The sequence below is a fragment of the Nicotiana tabacum genome, chromosome 19 (genome assembly GCF_000715075.1).
Source record: "Nicotiana tabacum cultivar K326 chromosome 19, ASM71507v2, whole genome shotgun sequence".
Taxonomy (NCBI): domain Eukaryota; kingdom Viridiplantae; phylum Streptophyta; class Magnoliopsida; order Solanales; family Solanaceae; genus Nicotiana; species Nicotiana tabacum.
Window position 1 is genome coordinate 106,725,399 of NC_134098.1, and position 26,076 is coordinate 106,751,474.

General features: G+C 36.6%; 2 protein-coding genes across 2 annotated transcripts; both read right to left on the reverse strand.

The window, feature by feature from the left end:
- Positions 1–11,881: 11,881 nt before the first annotated feature.
- Positions 11,882–13,092, reverse strand: LOC107787301 (MYB-like transcription factor ETC3). The gene is made up of 3 exons (XM_016608850.2): positions 12,832–13,092; positions 12,634–12,721; positions 11,882–12,319 (listed from the first exon to the last, which is right to left on the reverse strand). Exons 1-3 carry the CDS (start codon positions 12,890–12,892, stop codon positions 12,202–12,204), a joined length of 267 nt encoding a protein of 88 aa, XP_016464336.1. The 5' UTR covers positions 12,893–13,092; the 3' UTR covers positions 11,882–12,201.
- Positions 13,093–13,922: 830 nt separating this feature from the next.
- LOC107787303 (histone H3-like centromeric protein CENH3) lies at positions 13,923–19,360 on the reverse strand. Its single transcript, XM_075238386.1, has 7 exons — positions 19,037–19,360; positions 18,721–18,752; positions 18,597–18,633; positions 18,386–18,507; positions 17,169–17,243; positions 15,079–15,154; positions 13,923–14,301 (listed from the first exon to the last, which is right to left on the reverse strand). Exons 1-7 carry the CDS (start codon positions 19,107–19,109, stop codon positions 14,246–14,248), a joined length of 471 nt encoding a protein of 156 aa, XP_075094487.1. The 5' UTR covers positions 19,110–19,360; the 3' UTR covers positions 13,923–14,245.
- Positions 19,361–26,076: the final 6,716 nt, after the last annotated feature.

Genomic DNA, 26,076 nt, shown 5'->3' on the forward strand with positions numbered 1-26,076 from the left:
GTACTTATTCTTAATAGTGACTTTGTTCAATTGGCGATAATCAATACACATCCGCATTGTTCCATCCTTCTTTTTCACAAAAAATACTGGTGCGCCCAAAGGCGATACACTCGGTCTGACGAACCCTTTGGCTAGTAACTCCTCAAGCTGTTCTTTCAATTCTTTCAGAGCCATGTGATGCGGTGGGATAGATATAGGCTGGGTATCTGGAGCCAAGTCAATACAGAAATCAATATCACGATCAGGTGGCATACCTGGAAGATCTTAAGGAAATACATCAGAGAACTCCCGAACTACAGGCACAGAATCAATAGCCGGAGTCTCGGCAGTAGTATCCTGAACATAGGCTAGATAAGCCAAATAACCTTTCTTAACCATGTATTGAGCCTTTATAAAATAAATAACTCGATTATATGAACTAACAGACGAACCCTTCCACTCCAGCTTAGACAATGTTGGAATAGCCAAGGTAACAGTCTTGGCATGACAATCTAGAATAGCATGATATGGAGATAACCAGTCCATGCCCAGAATAATTTCAAAATCGGTCATCTCAAGCAATAGGAGATATGTTCTAGTTTCATAACCACAGAATATAATAATACAGGACCGGTAGATCCGATTCACAATAACAGAATCGCCCACAGGAGTGGACACATAAACAGGAGTACTCAAGGACTCATGAGAAACACCCAGGAATGGAGCAAATACAAATGACACATATGAATACGTAGATCCTGGATCAAATAATACTGAGGCATCTTTGCCACAAACAGAAATAATACTTGTAATCACGGCATCTGAGGCCTCTGCATCTAGTCTAGCTGGAAAAGCATAGAACCGAGCTGGAGCGCCAACTGTCTGGCCTCCACCTGGCTGAACTCCACCTCTAGGACGACCCCTACCCACCTGTCCTCCCCTCTTGGTGGTCGGACAACTGGTGGAGCAACTGGTCCGGTAATCACAGGTTGCTGACCATGTTGCACTAGTTTACCCCAAAGCCTGGGGCAGAATCTCCGTATGTGACTGGTGTCCCCGCACTCGTAACAACTCTTCGGTGCGATGGGCTGCTGACTAAGAGTCTGGACCTGGGGAACTGAATACCTACTGGGAGGACCCTGAATAGCTGGTGGGCGATAAGAACTCTCTCGTATAGCACTGAGATAGTGTCGCACTGGAGCACCTCGAGGAGGCGGTGGTGCTGGATATGGGGGCCTGCTGGTCTACCCTCTAACGAACTGACCTCTGCCCCCAGAAGGAGCACCTCTGAACTCTCCAGAATACCTGAATCGCTTATCTCTCATAACCTTCTCTCGGCTCCGCTGACGTACACCCTCAATTCTGCGGGCTATCTCCATGACTAGCACATAAGAAGTACACATCTCAACCTCTCGAGCCATAGTGGCCAGAATGCCAGTATGTAAACCTGCAACAAACCTCTGCACTCTCTCCGCCTTAATAGGGAGTATCATAAGTACATGGCGAGATAACTCAGAGAACCTCGCCTCATAATTGGTCACTGACATCTGACCCTGCTGGAGCTGCTCAAACTGAAAGCGCAACTCTTCCCTCTGAGAGGGTGGAATATACCTGTCCAGGAAAATACGGGTGAATTTGTCCCCAAGTCATGGGAGGAGAATTTGCTGGTCTGTCAAGAACATAAGACTGCCACTATCTACGGGCTCTGCTTTCTAGCTGTAAAGTAGCAAAGTCTACCCCATGAGACTCTAATATCCTCATGTTGTACAGTCTATCCTTGCACCGATCAATGAAATCCTGGGGATCGTCATGTCGCTCACCCCCAAAGACAGGAGGATGTAATCTAGTCCATCTGTCCAATAATTTTTGAGGATCAGCGGCTGCAGCTGGCCTGCGCTCAGGTGTAGCTGTTGCCACTGCTGGGCTCCACTCACGGGTAGTACACCCTGGGTCTGATATACAGTAGCTGCCTGTCCATGAGCCTGTGCGGTCGGAGTCTGTGCTCCCCCGCCCGCCTGAGATGTGGCTGGGTCTCCCGAAAATAAATCGGCCTAAGTCATATTGTCCATGAACCGCAGCATACGACCCATGACATCCTGACATCCTGGTGCAGATGTGAAATCCACCGGAGCTGGCTCTGCCACAGGCACCTCACCATGTTTCTCAACAATGGGATTCTCTGCTGGACCCACTAGCAGCATAACTGGAATAGTCCAGGATGTCCTCGCCCTCTACCATGGGCTGGAGCCCTCCCTCGGCCTCTAGCAACTGGGGGAGTAGCTCTTCCCTGGTCTGGAACCTCATTAGAGCGCGTTCTCACCATCTGTGAGAGAATAAGATAAGGATATTTAGTACTACATTAATTGCACGATGGAATATGAAGAAAGGTAGTTTTCTAACACCCTATAGCCTCTCGAAGATAAGTACAGACGTTTTCGTATCGATCCGCAAGACTCTATTAGGTTTGTTCATAACTTGTGAGACCTACGTGAACCTAGTGCTCTGATACCATGTTGTCACGGCCCAACTTCACCTATAGGTCGTGATGGCGCCCTAGGCAAGCCAACAAATAAATTAAACCATATTCAATTTTTTTTTAAATTAACCGAGTAATTAAACTCTTCTTACTAGCAGAAAATTAATAAATTAAAACAACTAAGAAGCAAATTTAAATCCAAACATTTTACTAGTGTGTGTGTGTGCCAAGACCTGGTGTCACAAGTGTATGAGCATCTATTAGATTATACAAAACTCCAAATATTGTCTGAAATAAAATAGACAGAATGTAAATATAAGAAGAGACACTGGTAGCTGCAGAACACCTCAGAAAGGCAGCTCACCACTATGTCTCTGGATAACGTGGGTGTAAGATGATAGGTCCCCCAATAGTACTTGCCTCAGGTCCTGCACAAAAAGTGCAGCAAGTGTAGTATGAGTACGTAAACAACATGTACCCAGTAAGTATCAAGCCTAATCTCGAAGTGGTTGAGACGAGATGGCCGACTTTGACACTCACTATGGGTCAATAATAATAATTGAGATAAAACTAGAATATCTAAATCAGCATGATTCACCTAATATAACAATAATTTATTTAACCAGCAGAAATAATTAAATTCCTTCAATTTGCAACAGTTCTCAATATATATTAAATTTCTTCAATTCCAATAAATTTCTAATTTATCAATTAATCTCATTTACAGGAATAACAATAATTCCTTAGCAAGCAGGGATAATAATTTTTAAATTCCAAAGATTTCAAATTTATCAATTAGCTTCACAAGCTACAATAAACTATCAAAGTATCGTGTAATTATTATTATTAAGCACGATTTCTGTTGAGATCGTACGGCCCGATCCAGAGTGTCGTGTACACTACCGAGGGACGTGCACGATCCATAGATGCATCTATCCTGCCGAGGCATTCGACCCACTCCACAAGAAAGAAGGACATTTCTTATGTTACTCCGGAATGAGAGTATATTCATTATAAGATAAATTCGAGAGGAAGAACAATTTCTCTTAATAATTAATTAATTTAAACAGAAAATCAAGCATATGAGATTTCCATCCTTAAATATTTTTATCTAACAATTCACAATCTATATATATATATATATATATATATATATATATATATATATATATATATATATCTAATACACTATTAATTAAACAAAGAATATAATTTACACAAGTAATCCATACTTTGAGTCCTAAACTACCCGGACTTTAGCATTAATAGTAGCTACGCACGGACTCTCGTCACATCGTGCGTACGTAGCCCCCACAATTAGCAACAATTATTACTTTAATTACCTATGGGGTAATTTCCCCCTCACAAGATTAGACAAGAGACTTACCTCGTCTTGCTCCAATTTAATCCACTAGTTGGAATTTTCCTCGATTATCCAACTTTGATTGGCTCGAATCTAACAAAAAATAATTCGATACAATCACTAAAATTTATAGGAATCAATTCTATAAGAAAATACTACATTTTCAATAAAAATTCCGAAATTGATTAAAAATTCGTCCGTGTGGCCCACGTCTCGGAATCTGGCGAAAGTTATGAAATATGAATGCCCACTCAACCACGAGTCTATTCATACCAAAATCACTAAATTCCGATAACAATTCGGCCCTCAAATCCTCAAATCTATCCAAAAGGGTTTTCAAACTTTTTCCAACTCAGTTCACTAATTAAATGATAAAGACAGTGATGGATTCGGGTAATTTAACCAATATTGAGTTGAGAACACTTACCCCGTTATTTTCTCTAAAAATCTCCCAAAAATCGTCCAAATCCGAGTTCCAAATCGTTAAAAATGAAAAATGGGACGAAGTCCCATTTTCAGAACTTAAACTCCCTGCCCGGTGATTCCTTCTACGTGATCGCGAACTTCCTCACGCGATCGCGTAGCACAAATTTTACTGCCCAGAAGATAACCTTACGCGATCGTATAAAGTCCCACTCGATCGCGAAGCACAGTCTCCGCAAGCCTACGCGATCACGAGCCTCCTCATATTAAGTGCGTGGCCCAGCTCCTCCCCAGTTTCCCCTACGCGATCGCAAACAATGACACGCGATCGCGATGCACAAGCTGGCCTAACCTACATGATCGCAAACGTGCCCACGCGATCACATAGAACAAATTTCCAGCTGCCCAAAATAAGCCCACGTGATCGCAACCCCATTCACGCGATCGCGTAGAACAAATCCACCTCTGTCCAAATTACTCTACACGATCACAGACCAACTTACGCGATCGCGTATATGGAAATCACAAGAAAAATACCACCAGCTATCAGCAGTCTCCCAAAGGCTAAAAGTGATCCGTTAGTCGTCCGAAACTCACCCGAACCCCTAGGGACCTCAACCAAATATACCAACAAGTCCCAATACATCATACGAACTTAGTCGAACCTTCAAATCACACCAAACAATGCTAAAACTACGAATCATCCTCCAATTCAAGCTTAATGAAATTTAAGATTTCCAACTTCTACATTAGGTACCGAAACCTATCAAATCAAGTCCGATTGAACTCTAATTTTGCATACAAGTCATAAATGATATAATGGAGCTATAAAAATTTTCGGAACTGAATTCCGACCTCGATATCAAAAAGTCAACTCCCCGGTCAAACTTCCAAACTTAAATTCTTAGTTTAGCCATTTCAAGCCTAATTTAACTACGGACTTCTAAATAAAATTCCGAACACGCTCCAAAGTCCAAAATCATCATACGGAGCTGTTGGAATCGTCAAAATATTATTCCGGGGTCTTTTTTTCAAAAATATTGACTGAAGACAAACTTGGCCTTTTAAAGCCAACTTAAGGAACCAAATGTTCCGATTTCAACCCAAACACTTCCAAATTCCGAACCAACCATCCCCGCAAGTCAATAATCATTAAAAGCACATACGAAAAGTTTTATTTTAGGGAACAGGATTCTAAAAGTTAAAATGATCGGTTGTGTCATTACAATTCCCCTCTCAAAAGCTCTGAAATCGCTCGGAAATGGAGGAAAAATGGGCTCAAAATATCTGAGCCCCGATTTTAACACATTCTGCCAAGCAGGGGTTTCGCACATGCGGAAGGTGTACCACACTTGCGCCTTTCACACCTGCTAAAAAGCCTCACAGGTGCGAGCTTAGCTTGACTGCCCAGTTTTCGCATTTGCGCTCTTCTTCTCGTACCTGTGCGTTCGCAGGTGCGCCCGAGATTCCGCACCTGCGATGGCAGGCCTCCCCTTCCCTTTTCGCTTTTGCGCATAAACCTCGCATCTGCGAGAGTCACACTTGCGGTTGTCCGAGCGCAGGTGCGAATGTACGAGAAGCAGAAAGCTTCAGGATTTTTCTCCCAAGTCCGAAGTTGGTCCGAGCCTCGTCCGGTTAACACTCGGGGCACGTGGGGCCCCGCCCGAACATACCAACAACTTTAAAATCATAAAACGTATTCGCTCGAACTCTCGGAACGTGTAAAACAACATCAAATCTAAGAATCACACCTCAAACCAAATTGATTCAACTTAGAAATTTTAAATTTTTCAAACTTACTCTGAATGCATCGAAATATACTTATACTACTCGAAATGACACCAAATTTTGCGTGCAAGTCTTAAATAACTATATAGAGTTATTCCTAGACTCGAAATTCCAAACGGACTTCAATTACTCAAAAACCTACTCCAACCCAAATTTAAAGAACTTTAAACCTTCAAATAGTTGATTTTCACTATTAAACGCCAAAATGCTCCCGAGTTATCCAAAACCCGATTCGAATATACGCCGAAGTCCGAAATCATCAAACGAACCTATTGGAACCTTCAAATCCTGATTTCGGGGTCGTTTTCTCAAAATGTTGACCGAAGTCAAACTTGGCCTTTTAAGGCTAACTTAAGGAACCAAGTGTTCTGATTTCAACCCAAACACTTCCAAATCCCGAACCAACCATCCCCGCAAGTCATAAATCATTAAAAACACATACAAAAAGTTTTATTTTAGGAAACAGGGTTCTAAAAGTCAAAATGACCGGTTGGGTCGTTACAACTACCATCAACCTCTCCATGACTAGTCCACACAAAATAATTATCCATAAACTCTTTTTTATAAAGATGAGTCTTAACATCCTCCGATCCAAAAAAATGCAAACACTTGCACTTCACACAAGGACACCTAATCAGCCCTCCTATTTGAAATGGTTCAAGTGACATTGCATGCCTAATAAATTCATTAACCCCTTCTATAAATTCCTCCCTAAAAAATCGACGGTTAGTATAATTCCTATTATACATCCAACTACGATATTCCATCTACACAGAGAAGAAATAAATTGCATGTTATATTAATTTAAAAGAGAAGAAATAAATTGCATGTTATATTAATTTAAAAGTTCACATATATCCCTATATAAGTTCTTTTAAAATTCAATTATAAGAAGCAATTTGAAAGTTCACATATATCCCTAAATAAGTTCTTTTAAAATTTAATTAAAAGAAGTAATTTGAAAGTTCACATATATTCCTAAATAAGTTCTTTTAAAATTCAATTAAAAGAAGTAATTTGAAAGTTCATATATATCCCTACATAAATTCTTTTAAAATTTAATTAAAAGAAGTAATTTGAAAGTTCACATATATCCCTAAATAAATTTTACTTGTAAAGGATTTACAATCTAGTTATCTTTGTTCTTAAAATAAAAATAAAAATTTTAAATATTTAACGAAATCTATCATAAGTTGTAACCCTAGCATAATCTTAATCTTCTAACATAGAAATTCTAGCATAAACATAATCAATAGGAGTAAAACCCTAAATTTAATTAAACATTAACTAAACCCTAATTTATACAATTAAAATAATTAAAATTACTTAAATTCAAAAATGTAGATAACTAACCTTGAAATGCTAGGATAGGGGGTTTGATTTTGGGTGACGGAGGAGGCAGTGGTGGCGGAAGAGGCAGTGGGGCCGACGGAACAGTGGCGGGGGAGGAGAGGGAGACTTCTAGATGCTTTATTTTTGGGTGAACGGGGAGATAGGAGTTGATTTTGGGTGGGGATTTGGGTTAATCGCGAATGTAGGGAGGAGAAGAAGAGAGATGGAAGAAAGGGAAATGGGAAAAAAACCCGACTGGTGCAAACCTAAATTGAAAATTTTTGGCCGAAATCGGTCGAAAATTTCGGTTGGTAAGTTTAAGTGGCCCATGACCATTTGACCACGACCATTCCGATTTTATTTAATGTTAAATTTTAAAAAATATATTTAATTTAAACACCGACCGAAGTCAGACAGTAATTTAATTTTAAATTTAAAAAAAAAATTAATTATTTATGTTTAAAAAAGAAATATATACACATTTGTGTATGTATATATATGTATATATCCACACACACACACACACACACACACACACACACACACATATATATATATATATATATATATATATATATATATATATATATATATATATATATATATGCCGATACTTAGACTCGATCGCTCCAACATTAAAACTCAATATATATTTAATTTACTAAGTCGGTCGATTTTACCCAAGATCCCAATTATAGGTATTATTTAATATTTAATTATTTTGTATGTATATACATACACACACACACACACATATATATATATATATGTGTGTGTGTGTGTGTGTGTGTGTGTGTGTGTGTGTATTTGTTCTTATTTGTGTATGTATAGAGTATATGTTGTATAGCACTACATCTTATAGCACTATACATTTTATTTTTAAATGTGTTATAGCGTGTTGGATGTTGATTCTGTGTCAACTGATCCACTGATGAAGTATCCGAGCAAAGTACTAATAATTATATAAGGTGATCGAGAATAAAACATTCAAGATTGTGTCGATTGTACACATCTTGGAGCATCTAGTCACTCATTATACCGGAGCATCTAGTCACTTAAACTCCAAGATTTGTTTTCTTATTTAGTCACCGATCAAGCATTCGAGTATGAACAGTTGAGAATAAATCATCATCGCTAGTCATATGTATGTAAGTGTAAATTATCATAAATGAAATAAAATCATACACTCTATTAGAATCTATTACACGTATACGGATATGAAGTGTAATTTATACGAAAGCACACGGATGATAAACATTATATATATAATTGATCGAGAATTGATCAAGTTTAATTATATATATATATATATATATAGAGAGAGAGAGAGAGAGAGAGAGAGAGAGAGAGAGATTGTAAATAAGAATAATTTATAAGTGGTGGACTATTTTTGACCACTAATACAGACCGAAATCGGTCGGTATATTCATAATAATTTTAAAAACTTATTTTTGTTATGGGAAAAAAATAATTGAGAATCAAAATTTTCGACCGAATTCGGTCGGTATACTTGAATATTTTTAATTAAACTTTTTTTTGGTAGATAATATGCAAGTCTGACCATGGCTTGGTCAAATATTGACCAATTTCCGACCGAAATCGATCAAAATTTTTATATGTGTGAGACAAAGCATTGTTTCTTTATTGTGGGACCACTTTTTCTGACCGAAAGTGGTCGGTATTTTTTAGTAAGAAATTTTATTTGACTTTGGTGACCGATGTATTCCTCTTCTAGTAGTTTGGACGAATTTTATTTGACTTTAGTAAAAAAATTATTCCTCTTCTGACCGATTTCGTGTTTGGAAGAATTTTGGCAGATTTCTATCAGTGTACGTACCCTTTTGAATTTGTCTTTAGTACTACTACTAGCATTTTGGGGTCGATCTCGATTCACCTTTGCTTCTATTTCATGCTTCAAAAACAAAATTATTGTGGACTAGCTGAAGGGACTTAAGTAGTTAAAATTAAAAGAAAATAGATGTCAATGATGAAGGAATTATAGTCATCTACCGTATTATATTGTGTATATTGATGGTCCCTACAATTTGTTTGAAAACTAGGAAACACAAGTGATATGAAAAGAAAATAAGAAATCTCTTCCCTTTGTTCCCAAAAATTTTTGCCATGTTGGTTTCTCTTACTTCATTCACAAAGAAAGTGTTAGAAAATCATTAAGCACAATGGTACAAAAGTATAGCAAATAATGGAAGAATAAGACAGTGTCCCTTGCGGCAGGACTCCCCAATAATCGACTTTTCTATTTCCTCCTACCATTTAAAAAAAATGTGTGTCCGTGGCAATGTTTATTTGACAATTTCGCTTGTGGCAGCAGATTTAAACTTTTCAGACCGAATTAAACATTTTCCGACGAGATTGATTTTCTGAGATATATACTGATATAGTAGAGATACTTTTTGATTACTAAAACTTTCCTTTATGGGTTTTCTGCGTTAGATACTTAGTTTGTTCATCACTGTAAAATTAACTCCTGTTTATATTAAACAAGAACTAATAACCTTTGAGGAGAAAAAAACTTAAATAGCCTAGTATAATTGAGTAATTAGACTGACAGATAAAAGTTCTTCACGCTGTTAATGTATGTAATTTAAATCCAATGTTGTTTCCTCATTTATTTTGTACTCTCAATTACTCCTGGGGGCTGGGACTAGCGTATATATACCAGCAAACAAAAGAGAAAAAGGAGAAAATGTTAGTCTCTTTCTATACTTTCTTAGATTTTGAATTGTTCTACTAGCTGCTAATATAGTCAACGGATTTCTAATGAAATCTGGAATGTCTTATGTTGATTTCGGTTTAGTTGTTCTATTAATTGAATGAATCAAAGAAGAAAGGGGTATTGAAGAAGGTGTTCTTACAGTAATTAGGGGGAAAATGGAAATGACACATTATGTATAGAGAAGTTCTTGACTTTGCCATTTTCTCCTTGCCTTTGTGATATATTTAGATTAGAAATGATGAGGAGAAGTAAGGATAGAAAACGGTCGGGTCGGATATGGGCGGGTCGAAAACGGGTAATGCAAAACCGGATAAATTATATTATCCAACCCGACCCATATTTAAATACGGATAAAAAACGGGTTAACCGACTGATAATATGGATATTCATATTATCCATGACTTCTTGAATACGATCACTCTCGGGAGAATTCCTAGTCTCCCAAACTTTAGGAACCCCTAATTTGAAACTTTACAAATATAAAAATTAAACTCATTAATTATCTATTTTCTAAATGAATAATATGGTTCTTATCCATATTTGTCCCGTTTTTAAAAAGTTCATTATCCAACACATTTTTTAATGGATAATATGGGTGGATAATTATTTTTTTTAACCATTTTGTCACTACTAAGGACAAGTAACATTGTATTAGTACAATAATCAGTAGAATGAAAGATACAACATTGTTTATTGAAACTACAGTTAAAGTGAAGGTTGAACACACGTGCAGAAATGAAAGATACATCGCATTTGATTGAACATATATACAATATTCAAAGTAATGAATTAAAAGGCAAGACAGTTTTAATTTCTTTCAGTTTCTTCAGCAACATTGACAAAGGATCGAAACAAATACACGAGGCAGTACAGGCACAACAAGTCATCTGTAGTTTTCTGTTTGGACTTTGGGCTGACTGCTGAGCATTTCCATAGATGACAAGGTTTTAGATCATCAACATTGGCCACTGGGGCGGTGTTTGTAATGCAGCTAGCAGTATCGCACCAAACAGCAAATATAAGAACCACGAAAAAGTGTGAACGTTACCACTTTGGTTCTCGCCATTACTCAATTAGTTAGGAATGGTTAGTTAGGCTCGCCTACAATTTTCAGTAGCAAAACTCATTCATTTCCATATCTTTTACTTTTAATATTGAAAGGAAAGAAAAGGCAAAAACAGTGAGAAAAATAATAAAGAAACCTTAGAATTTTTGAAAGGGCACACCTCACTTTTATATGTAAAATATATATTTCGGGTTTCGGATCGGTTTGAATGTAAATTGAGCCAAACCATCCGATCCGATATCCAAAATAATTAAATTAAAGATCCAAAATTCGATCCAAAAAGCTAAAATCCAATCCAAACAAGTCCGAATAACGCGGATCGGTTCGGATTTTTGGGTTAACCCAAATAATGCACAGCCCTGACGCACCCGGTATAATTTGCAAGAAGAAGGAAGAGAAGTTCTGGTGAATGTTTATGTATTTGCTAAACTTTTTAAAAAACAGGCATAAAAGTTAAAATTAACCCTTAAAAGGTACATGACCAGTTGAAATTTCTACGCCTTGAATGGGGTGCAACATTTGGCAGATTGAACCTTAATAGATATGATCTCTCTACTGGAATGAAAAATTCTGATAGGGAGCACTTTTTTCTTTAATTAATCTGATGTGACATGAATACAAATTAGTCTGGACCTAAAGTGAATATAAGACATGGAAACCAAGACAAACCTTATTAGTAGATTGTTGAATACTTTTCCTTAGAAAAAGAACATTTGTTAATTGCACCTACCGCCACAAAGTATTAGTGGATATAATAATGTTAATATTCTGGATACATATTTGGCTAAGCCCCCACAACAATAGTATTGCCACCTATAGCTAGTTTACATATACTGGACATAACAACCAAACTAGAAGCACCACCAAAAGATATTAGAAAGGCATAAAATAGAAATCCATAAGTGGAAGTACAATAAAAAGGGAAGAATGAAATGATAAAATTGAGTAGGGTCCCCAGGATTCCCCAAACAAAATGAAAAAGAGAATCTGCTTTCTTAAAAAACTTTTAGTACAAGAGAAGAGATCATATATAGCAGCTACACTTTTCTTAATTGTCGTCTCTTGTTTGCAAAGCCATCACTGTGTTTCATTATCCAAAACCTTTCTATTTCTTCTGCTGTTCTCCCTGGTATTCTCCCTGCTATCAGTCCCCACCTTCACAACCAAAATGATTTTTGTTAACACCCCCCAGAATTCAAAGAGATAGGCCTAATTAAATCCACATGCGGATCAAATATTTTAAGTTAGCAGGAGTAACATATCATGCACTACGTCTGCTCCTGATTATATCCACTACTGTTTTGTGTCAATGTGTGCGAACTTAGTGTAAATTTATTTTAAAAATTGCTCAACCATATATATATTTCAAGCTGAGAACAACAAGTTGCTGTATCCAAAGTTAACCAAATACTACATCTGCCCCTGCTTATGACAATCTTTTCCAAGTTTAATGAGCTATGGAGCTTTACCTGTCTCCAACAAGCTTGTGCATTCTGTAAATAAGATCTTCTTCTTGCTTGCTCATGCTGATGAACTCCCACTCCATACTATTAACCTCTGTTTCCAAACAAAACAAAACAAAAAGTTAAATAGTAAAAATGAAAAAAGGTAAAGTCCCCTTATAACATAAGCCAAGAAAGAAACTGAACCTCAGCAAAGGGTTGTACCTTCATGGCTGCAACATCGGTGGTGCATGAGCTTGGGCTGATGATGGAGATTTTGATCCATTTAGGTAAAAAAGTTGAGAAATAAAAGATAAGAATAATGAGGGTCAAGAAAAGAGGAATAACAGAGAGTTTGTTGCGAAACAAGTTAGGACAGCTTCTGTTTTTTATAGTTGTCCTGAATGGTTCGACAGATTTGTCTGCATTTGTTATCATGAAACAACGGCTGGTCCTAACTAAACAAACTACACGTTCCCTTTGACTTGCAGTTGTCATTCCTTCCAATATTATATATTTAGACAAGGTTCTTTCATAGTTTTCAATAAATGGTGCGCAAACTCTTGCCAATGGATAATTAAATTGGAAGGATACTGAGGTTTTACATAATCTTTCCGCCAATTTTATCTCCTGACAACTGTTATGCCATTGTCTCTACATTAGGCATTCTAAGCTGAAAGGAGGCAAGCAAATGAAGGAAAGCATTACGGGCCACTACTATAAAAACAAAGCTTCGTAGAATCAGTCATGTCGTTTATTTAAGGCCCACGACTATTTTTCACTTAATAAGCGAAGGAGAATTGAAGTTTTTGTCAGGTTTATCCCATTGTGTTTAAGGCACAGCGTAATCAGAACTCTTTCATTTCCAAAATAAGGAGTGCCAGATTAAATCAAGTCCTCCCTGAAAAAATGCGATCTTCGTTGATCGTTATGAGTCTTGAGAACTTGATTGCGAGGACCAACATACACCCAATTCTTGATAGCTACAAAAAGAACATATGCCAGAAAGCACCCCCAACTACACTTGCTCCAAATACAGAAACTTGTTATAATTCCAATGTGATGCTCCAAGGTTATTCCTAAACGAGTCGTGAAGGGCGTAAACTTGCAAGAAACACAGCTTTAGTGTAAAAATGCAAAACACCCACCCCACTTTCAAATGCCATCTTCATCAATATCCAATTCAGCAAATACGACACCAACGAAAATGGATCCCCTGTAAAGACCTGAGTTGTTCACTTGTTCTTGTCATTCCTTCAGCACAAGGAACCTTCTAAGGAAAAAAAAGAAAGAAAGAGAATTGAGACGAGACAACTGATAAGGCAAAAGGATGTATCTCTGCAGCCTAAAACATAGAATACAGATTACTTTCTGCATGCCATATAGGTAACTCGTCCACTATAATCACATGGCATAGCGTCCAACTAAGTCAAAGTGTGGTTGTAAGAATTGCTACTACAGTATGGAAAGTTGAAGATCATGTACCATAATTAACCCATTCTATTACAGGAGGTAATGGTTAAAAATAGGAACAATGTGCAAGTACTGATAGTTAAACTTTATAGACTCCAGGTGGAGGCTGATTCTTTGAACTGAAGCTGTGCGATTATCTAGTTGGGGTAGGATGGTAATCTGGTCTTCACCAAGGTCGTGCTTTTCCTCCAAGTCGTCGAGCCAGCTCAAAATCCTTTTTCACTGAGCATCAAGAAAGACGAAAAATTATAAATTGCACATCATATGACAAGCATTGCCAAGCAAACAATACTCTAGGCAGTTTAAAAGATCTTATCCCTTATCCTTGTAACCAAACAACCCCTAAGGCCATACTGCTCGCCTCTGTTACCAGTACTAATTTAAAAGATCATTGGACTATCTTTTCACTGCAGTAACACCCCAGACTTTTCCGGTATCCAAATACGGTGTACCTGATCTGATGGAAGAATCCCTATGGAATACGCTAACTTGGAAGAAGCAATAGAAGAGAGAGCCTCATTTCACTGTGTTTTTAGCAATGTAAACTGGACTGAACAAAATTAGGACACAAAAAATATGCACATTGATGGTTTGTTACAATCTCTATTATGAAACCAAAACTAACAAGAAATAGACAAAGCATATTAGAACATTTAAACTGGTGATCCATTTGTATGTCATTTCTTGATTATTTTCCTCCTCTTCCCTGAGGGGTTGTCAATAATACAGGTGAAGCAGCTAACTTGGCCGATAAAATCTATAACAGAGTAACAAAATTTGCTGACCAGGAGTTTGACAATCAACCAGGTCTCTGAAACCTAAAACACGGGTTTTTGGATGCACCAGCCCTAGCCAGCCCATTCCCCAGAGCGACAAGGAAATGAGTAGGGGGGTGTAGAGTAAAGCCAAGGAGAGAAGGAAAAATATCACTATAAAAAAACAAAAACAAAAAAAAAAAAAAAAAAAAGGAAAAGGAAGAGGTGAAACAGAAAAACTTACTAAGTGTAACACGCTTCGCATGAATAGCACATAGCATTGAATCATCAAACAGATGAACTAAAAAATCTTCTGCAGCCTGCAGAATAATCATCAAAGAAAACTATATCACTCTGACTGATAGTGATTAAGAAAGAGTATTCGTTATGACATATATTACAGGAAGCAAAAAAATTATATTTTAGCATAAAAAAGGTACTTTTACAAGCGAAGGCTGAAAAGCATAATGTTGACCGGATAAGAATCTATGCATTCATAGACTTTCTTACTTTGTACACACATCTACATTTGGCAATTTTTAATGATGCATTAAATAATGAAAAAAATCCACAGAAAGGTATGCTTTCCAAGGATCATAGGACTATTACTACACTGTCCACGCAAGTAAAGACAAATTGCCTGACAGAATAGGCAGTGTTTGAACATGATTACAATGCTCCGACATGAGGGGAGTTGCATGAAGAATGGGATAAAATTCTTTCACTCTAAACTTTACACCAGATGGCTACGGCTTGCAAGATGAATAATAGTTCATATCAACACTAAATATACGAATTTAGACATTGAATAGACACTTCATGTTTCTGCTGCTGACTGTTCCTCTATGATATCTCTCTGTTATTCGACCACTGCTTCTGAGAGGAGAGGACAATGGATTTCAGAAACATTGCTAGGGTCCTATGAAGTACATGAATTCATAAGATCATTGATGCTCTTCAGATTCAAACAAAATCTCATAGGAAAGCCCAAGTGTATGCTTGCAGAGAGATGTACTAAGACAGATGCTTAGGCAACCACAACGAGCGATGGCTGTGTCCTTTACAGTGCCCTACCACCTTAAAGGACTTACTATGTTGATGCCCAATCCTAACTGCTTTCATTAATAATCACAGCACGACAAATCCTTTTAGTCCACCTGTTTCTACTGGACATCAGAATGTCATTGTCTAAAATGGAGAAATTACATCCATGTATTAATAGCAATTACACTTATAGATACATGCAGTCAGAAATGGATAGAGCACACAGGACTTTTGGTTATAGCAGAAAGAATTCAAGGGAATATTAAAGGAAGCCAAAGGGCATAACCACTAAGAAAGCCCTTTCTCCCCAATGCCTCATTTTTTGCTGGGAAACTTAGAAAATAAGGTATTCCACGCTAGCGACAACCTGTGTCAGAATTGACTAGCTTCATGGAAGGAGAAGGTGCCAAGTTGTCACTGCAAGATCAGTCGTATATTGATGCATATATAACTACCGAAATTCATGACAACAAAAAAAAAGCCAATAGAAATCAATGAGACTTTGAACTAATATACGCCCCCTCTCAAGTAGAACATTTTCACATAAGAAGCCAAATAAGTCAAGTAGCAACTTTATTTGTGGGTAGTACCATTCAGGACATTAGCTTAGCTAAGCTAAACCCAACAGATAAGTAGTGCTTATTTTCAACTTGCCTGATTAATAAACCTTAATAGTATTTTGCAGTTTGTAAAGAAAGTGACTTAGTTGAGCAGGATTCATAAAGGAAAAATACACAACCATAATCAAAGTAGAAAAACCTTCATGGAGCAAAAGCTTGTACTAGAAATCTCCAAGTACAATAATATTCCAGAAACTCCAACCTCCTTAGCTAACTAGTTGGCCTTGCCCATCTTTGGTTGCCTATCAATTGCTGTATGCTAAAGTGCTAACAAAAAGAAGAACATCGCTTTGATAATAGATTGGCCCTTCTCATAACTCAGTCACTACCTGACCACACAATTGCACATGCTTTATTTTGTTAAGGAACTGATGTAACTTTCTAGAACTTGAAGAATTCTTTTAGAGGAGATTACTAAGCACACTCTGAATTAAGAGTAAAATTTTTCTAAAATACATTAAAATATTTTTAATAGGTATATGGAGCAGAGACTATTCCAAGCTAAATATGTTGTTGATATAAAACTACTAGATGATTTATGAGGGCAAGTATATTCGTGAATCTCTTTCCCTGTCCTCTTCATGGACACATGGTTCCTACAGATAACTTAAATGCAATGATCCAAATACCAGCTAACAGATCCATTTATTATTCTTAGAAGTTGTAGTACCTCCTGAAGAGCTATTAAAGCCTCAGCTTGCCAGCGAGTTACCTCTGGTGCAAAAAAGTGACTAATTTCTTTAACCTGCCCCAGACAAGAAAGAGGGGAAAAAACAGTTAGCTTTGGTGAAAAATTAATAAAAGCAAAGATTTAAATGTGTAACTATTTGGATAAGTTAAACCATTTATCATCAAGGGTATCAAAGATAACAGTTCTACAACACATTTACATCTAGAAGAAAGTCAGCTACAGATGGTCAGACTGTAGATTTTAGCATGCACTCCTTAGTCCACATTTTCAGCCAGAACCATGAACCAAGTCCAAGGGGCTTCTTGAAATGTAGAGCGTAGAACACCTTCTTAAAATCTGAAGTCAGAAAATCTCTTACATAAGCAACTCCTCTCTAATTGAATAGGGATAACTGGTTTTCACTTTTGTAAGGCAGGCTAATCATAAATGGTCTGCCACTCCAATCCCAACCGAAATCAAAATAGAAAGGGAGAACTTGTGCGTTACAACAAATAACCTTCCTTTGGACAATAGTGCATAATAACAATACTGGTCAAATTGATATGGAAATTGAGCCCAGCTAACCCTGACCTTAAACAAAATAGAGAGAAACGATAAACTCAAAGAAAAGAATGAATTCGTCTTCCTTCTGTTTGTTAACATCAGTAAATTCTCAATTGTGAAAGTAAATCCTAGAAAATAGGTGAATGTGCATCTTAATGCAGTCCAAAGGAAAATGAGAAACTGAGTTATGGAGTAGCACGTCAATTTCGGCTTGCTATAGATGCAGATTGTTTTCCCTCTTTCAAAGGGCTTACTCTCTCCGATCTGTAGTATTTTCTTCATCCCTTCAGTATTTTATTTTATTTTCAATTTAGTCTCACTCACTGATACTCATCAATTAACTTCTGCCCCTTGAAACCCTTAACATTAGCTTCTTCGCAAGTGCTAGTGCAACAGTAATTCACCTATTGTCCACTCAATTAAGGCATAACAATGATAGCCCTCTCATTGTAATCTACATCAAATAAGAAAACCACAACTATTCAGCTTTGGCTTTAAGCTTCATTCTCCCATTTAGCCAAATCACATGGTAACGAAGCACAAAATCGAGCTATGATTGATTTGGAGTTTCCCCTATTTCATCTAATCATGTGGCTGATAAGCTCAAATAATCATGTGGACAGAGGCGCTAAGAGACAGCAATGAAAACTTACAAGTCTGATGAAAGGAGCAGCTGGAATAAGAAGATCCCATGTCTTCTGAAAGCGCCTAATTTCTCGAAGCGCAACTGTCCCTGGCCTGTAACGAGTCTTCTTCTTTTGCGTCCGCCCCGGAGCTGAAAACAAACAAATATTCTCCCATCATTTAGTAACATCATTTAGAAGTGAAGAAATGCACATTAATTTTACAAGTATATACGCTCACTTGAAGGTGCAGTCCTCTGACTTGTTCTTGTAGGCGTCTGATTCATCCCAAACAAAAAGCAAATAAATAACCTTAATAATTTCAAATTTGCGAAACAACCCAGAAATCAGAGTTATTAGCATACCGACTGAGGCGCTGAAGATGCAGCTGCTGCAGCTGAAATTTTAGGTATAACATCACCAAAGTTAGGGTTCAACTGACTATTAACTGAACAAAAATTAAACTCGGAAACTAAAAACGAACTATATATGCTTGTGTAGACATTCACACACACAAAAGGCAACACACGCTCTCATTCTAGCTATATATATAGTTGATTTTTTTTTCGACTAATAAATATTGTTTAACTAAATCTGAGCCTACTGTGAAAAAATATATATTCCGCACTAACCGATTAAAAATTCAGGAAGACGAGTGTGAGGTTAAGTAATTTCACTAACCAGAACGTGTGGCTGTAGGGCGACTTGGTGGGCGACTTTGTTTGCGTAGGGCTAGGTGTTTGGTTCTCGCCATGGCTGTGTTGTTTTGTAGAGAAGAGGAGAAACACCAAAAGAAGAAGCCGAGGAGATTTGAAGCGGATTTTAATGGAATTCTAATCTGGTTCAGATATTGTAGAAAGCGTAGGGAAAGTAAAAAAAAAAATCAGAGGGAGAGAGAGAGAGAGAGAGATGTAAGGATGTGTTCCCGCTATATTTCATTTTTTGATTTTTGAAGAATTAAGAGGAACTGCACTCTACCCCTGTCACTGATACTGTGACACTAGGTGCTCCCATTAACTTGCTTTATTGCCAGTACTTTTTTCGATAATTTGAAATTTACAACCTATAGTTGGAGGAAAATATCTTTGGTCCACGGATTTGTGCTTTTATTTTCAGTTTAGCCCATTTAATTTCACAAAGTTTATCTTTTTAACCACAATCATCCAAATTATAATTACTCATCTACTCCCGTCCCCCTAAAAAGATAATGGTGCGGTTCAGAGTACCAAAGAGTTAAATTTAACATTAGTAATGTTGAATTGAAATGCTATAATTTTGTAAATATGCACCTAAGTCATTTAAGGTTTTCTATTAAACAATTTAGAAAAAACTTTTGCACCTAATTAGTTATTTATCTACTTTGAGGCTTTGTTTAATTTATTCTTTCCACTCTATAGTTAATTCTTGGGGGTTAATAGGCTATATTACTTTAATAATCTTAATATTGATTATTAGTTGGTTGGAAGCATAACTCAGTTATGTGTCAGCTTTTATATTTTAAATATTTTGGTCATGCAACTCACAGAGATTACGAATTTAAATTTTTATTTTTTGTGTTAATGTTAAATTACTAAGTAATATTTTTAAGTATTTTCTTATATTTTTTTTATATTTCTCAACTTCATCATTATTTGAGAAAAGAAGTTCTCCACTTAAGATTTATTAAAAGAAACTTTTAAATTCTACATGTCGCACCCTATTATTAAGTAAAAGTGCAATATATTTATGATTTAAATACTTAAGAAATCGTCACCTAACAAGTTACTACATATGCTAGAGCAGTTAAATTATTACTATTACTAAATGTTGCAATGGTTAACTTCATTAGGCTATGTTATCAGAAATACTAGGTTAGGTAAGGGTTCAAGTGAATAACGGAAACGTGTGAGGCCCCTCTGAATATTTGCATAAACATGATTCCCTTGTGGACATAATTTAATTAACTCAAGCAGGATTTAATACTTGAGATACTTTATAAGTTAAGTATGAACATGCAAGTAAGCAAACAAGTCTTTTTAAGGCCCCAAATAATATGTGCAGCAACTATGTTTTATGTATTATATAAATACACTCAAGTAGGCATTTTTTGTTGGTCTGAATAATATGCGCATCAACTCAACACTATACACGCAAATACGTGAAAATAGCACGGGCTAGCCAGTTTTTGGATTGGTAACTGAAAAATAGTAAGCGTTTGCAAAGTCATTGAAAAATAGCCATTATTTTACTGCAACACGGACCGATCCAGCATAATATACTGGAGATTCGTAATCTCAAATTTAATACTATTGTCAACGGTACAGGCACCAAAAACAATAAAACAATAAGTGATTTTTACCTTCTTATACTATATGAAACTTTATTACCCTCATTAGTTTTAAATGAGTATACTTTATATTATGAATTGAATATAGAATCTCCATCTTTGTGCTCTCTCTCTCTCTCTCTATCTCTTTTTCTCTCTCTCTCTCTCTCTTTCTCTCGTTCTCTATTCTTTCCCTAATTTTTTTCTTCGTTTTTCTCTGCTTTTCATCCTTTTTTTCCATGAAATTCATCAATGAATTTCAATTGCTATAATATAGAGTTTTAACTTAACAATTTTCTTTCATGTTGCACAATTGGTGTTCGAATTGAAATTGTCAATCAATAAATTTTGAAGGTAGTTGATTCTCCACCATTGACAGCCATTAAAAAGCTCTGAAGCTTTGAATTCGAATTTGGATTTTTAAAAACTATTGTTTATTTGGATTGGGTATTGTTGTAAATAATTAAAAATATTTTTTGGAGTTTATATCTCAATTTTGAGGGTGTTTGGTGAAGTTAGAGTTGATTTTGGCGGAATTTCATATTGAAACTCGAAGAAGAAGAAGAAGAAGAAGAAGAAGAAGAAGAATACATGACATATACAATATACTTACAAAATTATATTAAAGTTGTATGTAAATTATATTTAAGTTGTATTCTGTTGTAATTATATATATTTTTATTTGAATATTGTATAAAAGTTAAAAAATAGTCGTATAATGTATGAATTGTTGTATGAAATTTGTATTTAAGTTATAAGTACTATATTTTTACATAAAATTGTTGATATGTATCAAAATTATTTAAAGAGAGGCAGTTTTGACTGGAATTTTAGAGTGGAAGAAGAACACGCTACTTACAAAATATATACAAATCATATACAAAATACATACATAAGGCATTGTATAAAATTTGTATGAAAATTATATTTAAGTTGTATGATATTGTAGTTGTGTTTAACTAGGTATAAATAATGTATGAAAGTCGTAGATAAGTTGTAAATAAGTTGTATACTATATAATTAGTTGTATGAAATTTATTTTTACTATATATGTTGTTGTAGATATTCAAATTTGCATTAAATTTGTACGAATTTTATTTTTAATTTGTATGTTGATGTACCATACATGTAACGACCCGACCGATCATTTTGAGCATTTGCACTTCGCTCAGTAGTTTACGGGCGTGAGTAGCTCCGTATGATATATTGTGACTTGTGTGAATCATCGGTTTTGGTTTTCAGGTTATTCGGGACTGATTTGGAAGAATGATTCTCAGCTAGGGAGCTTTAAATTTGAAAGTGCTGACCAAGTTTGACTTTTTAGCATTTGACCTCGGATTGGAATTTTGATGGTTCTGTTAGCTCCGTTGGGTGATTTTGGACTTAGGAGCGCGTCCGAATTTTGATTTGGAGGTCCGTGGTTGAATTTGGCTCGAAATGGCGAAAGTTGAAATTTTGGGAAGTTTGACCGGGAGTGGACTTTTTGATATCGGGGTCGGATTCCGATTCCGGAAGTTGGAACTTGGAACAGGTCTGTAATGTCAAATGTGACTTGTGTGCAAAATTTGAGGTCAATCGGACGTGATTTGATAGGTTTCGGCATCGGTTATGGAAGCGTGAAGTTTCAAGTTCATTGATTTCGAGTTGAGGTGTGATTCGTCGTTTTGATGTTGTTATGTGTGTTTTGAGGCCTCGAGTAGGTCAGTGTTATGTTATAGGACTTGTTGGGATGTTCGACGTGATCCCGAGGGTCTCGGGCGTGTTGCGAATTGATTTCGAGCTATTTTCCTTCATAATTGCATTGCCGGTTCTGCAGAATTCTGGGCTTCTGGTTTCCTTAATTGCGATCGCGGAGTATAGAACGCGATCGCGTAGGGTTATTGGATGGATGAGTAGGATTGTTCATCGCATTCGCGAGTCAAGAGTCGCGTTCGCGGAGGTTGAGGCATTTGTTCAGTGCGTTCGCGAGCCTAGTGATGCGTTCGTGTAGTAGGAAGGAAGGCCTGAGGATGTCAGGAGTTTGTTCTTCGCGATTGCGAAATGTGGTATGCGATCGCGTAGCTCTAGGAGTTTGTTCATCGCGTTCGCGTCTATAGTGTTGTGTTCGCGAAAGAGAATTTTCAGCTGGTGAGCATTTGCTCTATGCGAACGCGTGGAATTGTCTACGTTCGCGAAGTGTAATAGCTGGGCAGATTCTATTAAATCTCATTTCGGGGGTTTCGGCCATTTTATCATTTTTGGAGCTATGGAGCTCGGATTGAGGTGATTCTTGAGGCAATTTTTACCATGTGAACTGGGGTAAATGTTCTCTACTCATTTTTGATTTTATATCATGAATCTATCTTCATTTTTGACATTTGATTGAGGGTTCCAAAAGAGAAATTTGGGGGGTTTGGCCTAATGTTTCATAATGTTAATTTTTGAGTCTTGAACATCGATTCGGAGTCCGATTTGAGTAAAATTAGTATGGTTGGACTCATAATTGAATTGGTTATCAGATTTTGTGAGTTTATCGGGTTCCGAGGTGTGGGCCCGGGTTGGACGTTTTGGCCGATTTTGAGCTTTTGATTAAAAATTCGACCTTTTTCATTTGAAATTATTTCCTTGCGCTTTTTTTGATGTATTTGAGTTGCTTTTGGCTAGTTTGAGCTGCCCGGAGGTCGCTACGTACGTGATGGCATAGTTGGAGCATCGTTTGGCTTGCTCGTCATTGGTATTGGCTTGTTTGAGGTAAGTAACTCTTCTAATCTTGAAGCTGAGGGTATGAACCCTGAATATACGTGTTATGTATTTGATTTTGAGGTGACGCACATGCTAGTTGATGGGCGAGTGGGCGTGCACCGTGTGAACTATGATTTCCGTTATTTCTGTGGTATTGTGTAGTTACCTGAACTTGTATGAAATCATGAAATCTCTACGTACTAGAGTTATCGAGTTGTGATTATGTTAGAAACCATGTCTAGGCTACATGTTTATCCTGTTGGGACCCACTGAGGTCATTTCTTTTGTTGAGTAATATGCTTTCATTGCATTACATACTTAGTCATACGCATTCACATACATATCATATCTCAGTCTCTGTTGTTATTTATTGATGTATCATATCATTATTTTCGGGCTAGTATCATGACATTGTGAGCCCGAGAGACTGGAGAGATTGATGACTGAGTAAGGCCGATGGCCTGATTTATGAGGATGATTATGGGATAGGGCTGCATGCCGCAGCGGGTCAGATTGGCTTACTATAGCACGTGAGTTGTCCGTGCAGCACGTGAGTTATCCGTGTGATTTCAGATATTGATATTATGGCACGTAAGTTATCCGTGCAGCACATGAGTTGTCTGTGCTGATTATAGCGCTTGGGATGTAGGAGCCCCTCCAGAGTCTGCACACCCCAGTGAGCGCAGGTACCTACTGAGTGTGAGTGCCGAGTGTCGAGTGCTAAGTGACTGGGAGGACGAAGTGAATTGATACTCTCAGAGTATGCATATGATCTTTATCATTGATTTGCATCGCATTTGACATGCACACTTAACATACATGCATAAAGAAGCATTTTTCCCATGTTGTATAGTATCATGTCATTTGTAACTTCTCATACATTTTTACATATGGGCATAGAGAGGCATATTACACTTGCTATCTGAAAGGAAATATGGAACACCTTGTTTATTGTTGAAATAATTTTTGGGAAAAATCATAGTTTTCAAACTTACTCGTATTTTGGTATTTTCGGTAAAAGATTTGGATTTTTACTGAGATACTTGAAAAGAAATGCCTATTTTTCTGGAACTGAGCCTTTTATTTCTGAGATACTTGTTTGTTACTTGTACTATGTTGTTATGCACTGTTGTGGAATATTGGTGTTAGACCCGACCCATTTTTGTTAGCTCGTCACTACTTTCAACCTAATGTTAGGTTTGTTACTTATTGAGTACATGGGGTCGGTTGTACTCATACTACACTTCTGCACCTTGCGTGCAGATGTTAGTTGCTGATGTTGTTGTGTTCTATGGGAGCTGGATTGAAGATATACCTGCGTCCCGGTTGTAGCTGCCTCTTGATCGTGGTAGCTTTAGATCTATAAAACTCTGTTTATGTACTTTTCAAACAGACTATGTATTTATTTCATTTCGGTTTTGTAAACTCTATTCTTAGAAGCTCATGATTTGTACTACCCGTCCTTGGGAAAATGTATAAGATTCATATATTTCTTTACTCAACCGCTTTATTAATTGTTATTAGAACCGGTTAGTGGTTAATTAGCTTACCTAGTGGGTTGGATTAGGTGTCATCACGGCTAGTGGATTTAGGGTCGTGACAATACATTATTGTTTTCTCAGTTGATTTATTAAGGAAAAAAAATTAGAGAATGAATTCCAAATCGACTCATGTACACTGATTCATATTTGTTTGAACGGAAAAACTTGAATATTGATGGGAACTGAATGATTTGGGTGGAGAAATTTCGAGTTTTACATTAAAAGCGTCGTCGTCGCACTTCGGAGAAACTGAGTTTTATGTGAGATTTGAATTTTGTGTGAAAAATTAATTGGGTAGCATAGATTCTTGTTGGAAATACTAATACAAAGTTGAATCCGAAGTTTGGAGGCGATTGAATTTAATTTGAAATCTGTTAAAACTTCCAATCTGCTCAATTATGCTTTTTGATTCAACTGCGATTGGTGTTATAGTTTGATAATATTGTTAAGAAATTATTCAGTAAAAGCAGAGTAGAGCAATCGTAGAGATGAAAACAAGGATAAATTTTGGCGACAATTGCATTCAAAACTATTGTCATATTGTAGTGTATCTTTTTCGTTTTTGTAACTGAAATTTCGTTTGTTATTATAGCTTAAAATAGGTAATACACAACAGGAAGAAGTCTTATTAAAAGAGGAATGGAGAGAAAATAGGAAAAAAATATAACTAAATCCCCTAATTTAAGACACTAATAATAGATTGTATATAATTTGTAAGTAATCCTTATTTAGGGCGGATAACATACAAAATTAGGATAATTTTGATAAATAAATTTCAAATATTGTACAGGAATGAAAAAATTTCAAAACAGTAATGGGATTAGAATTTTGGGTTTGAACTTTGAAGGGTATAAAAACAACCGTTATGAGTGTGTGTCAGTTAGCAATATGACCGTTATTTTACAAAAATGGTGAAAGCTGTTTTTACCTTGAAAAAAGAAATGGAAGGTTTTGGGAAATAGGGTCGTATGAGAGAGGGGGGTGGGGTGGAGAGGGGGCACGGTCAATATTTCTTTTGGGCGCTCATTGTGAATTTAAACTCTTAAAATTCTTTTACACTGTACTATCTAATTTTGGTACTTAAATATTATGAACAATAATTATTTTATAGATAGATACGACGGAAAAATTATTTAGCAGGAATTATAAGTTTG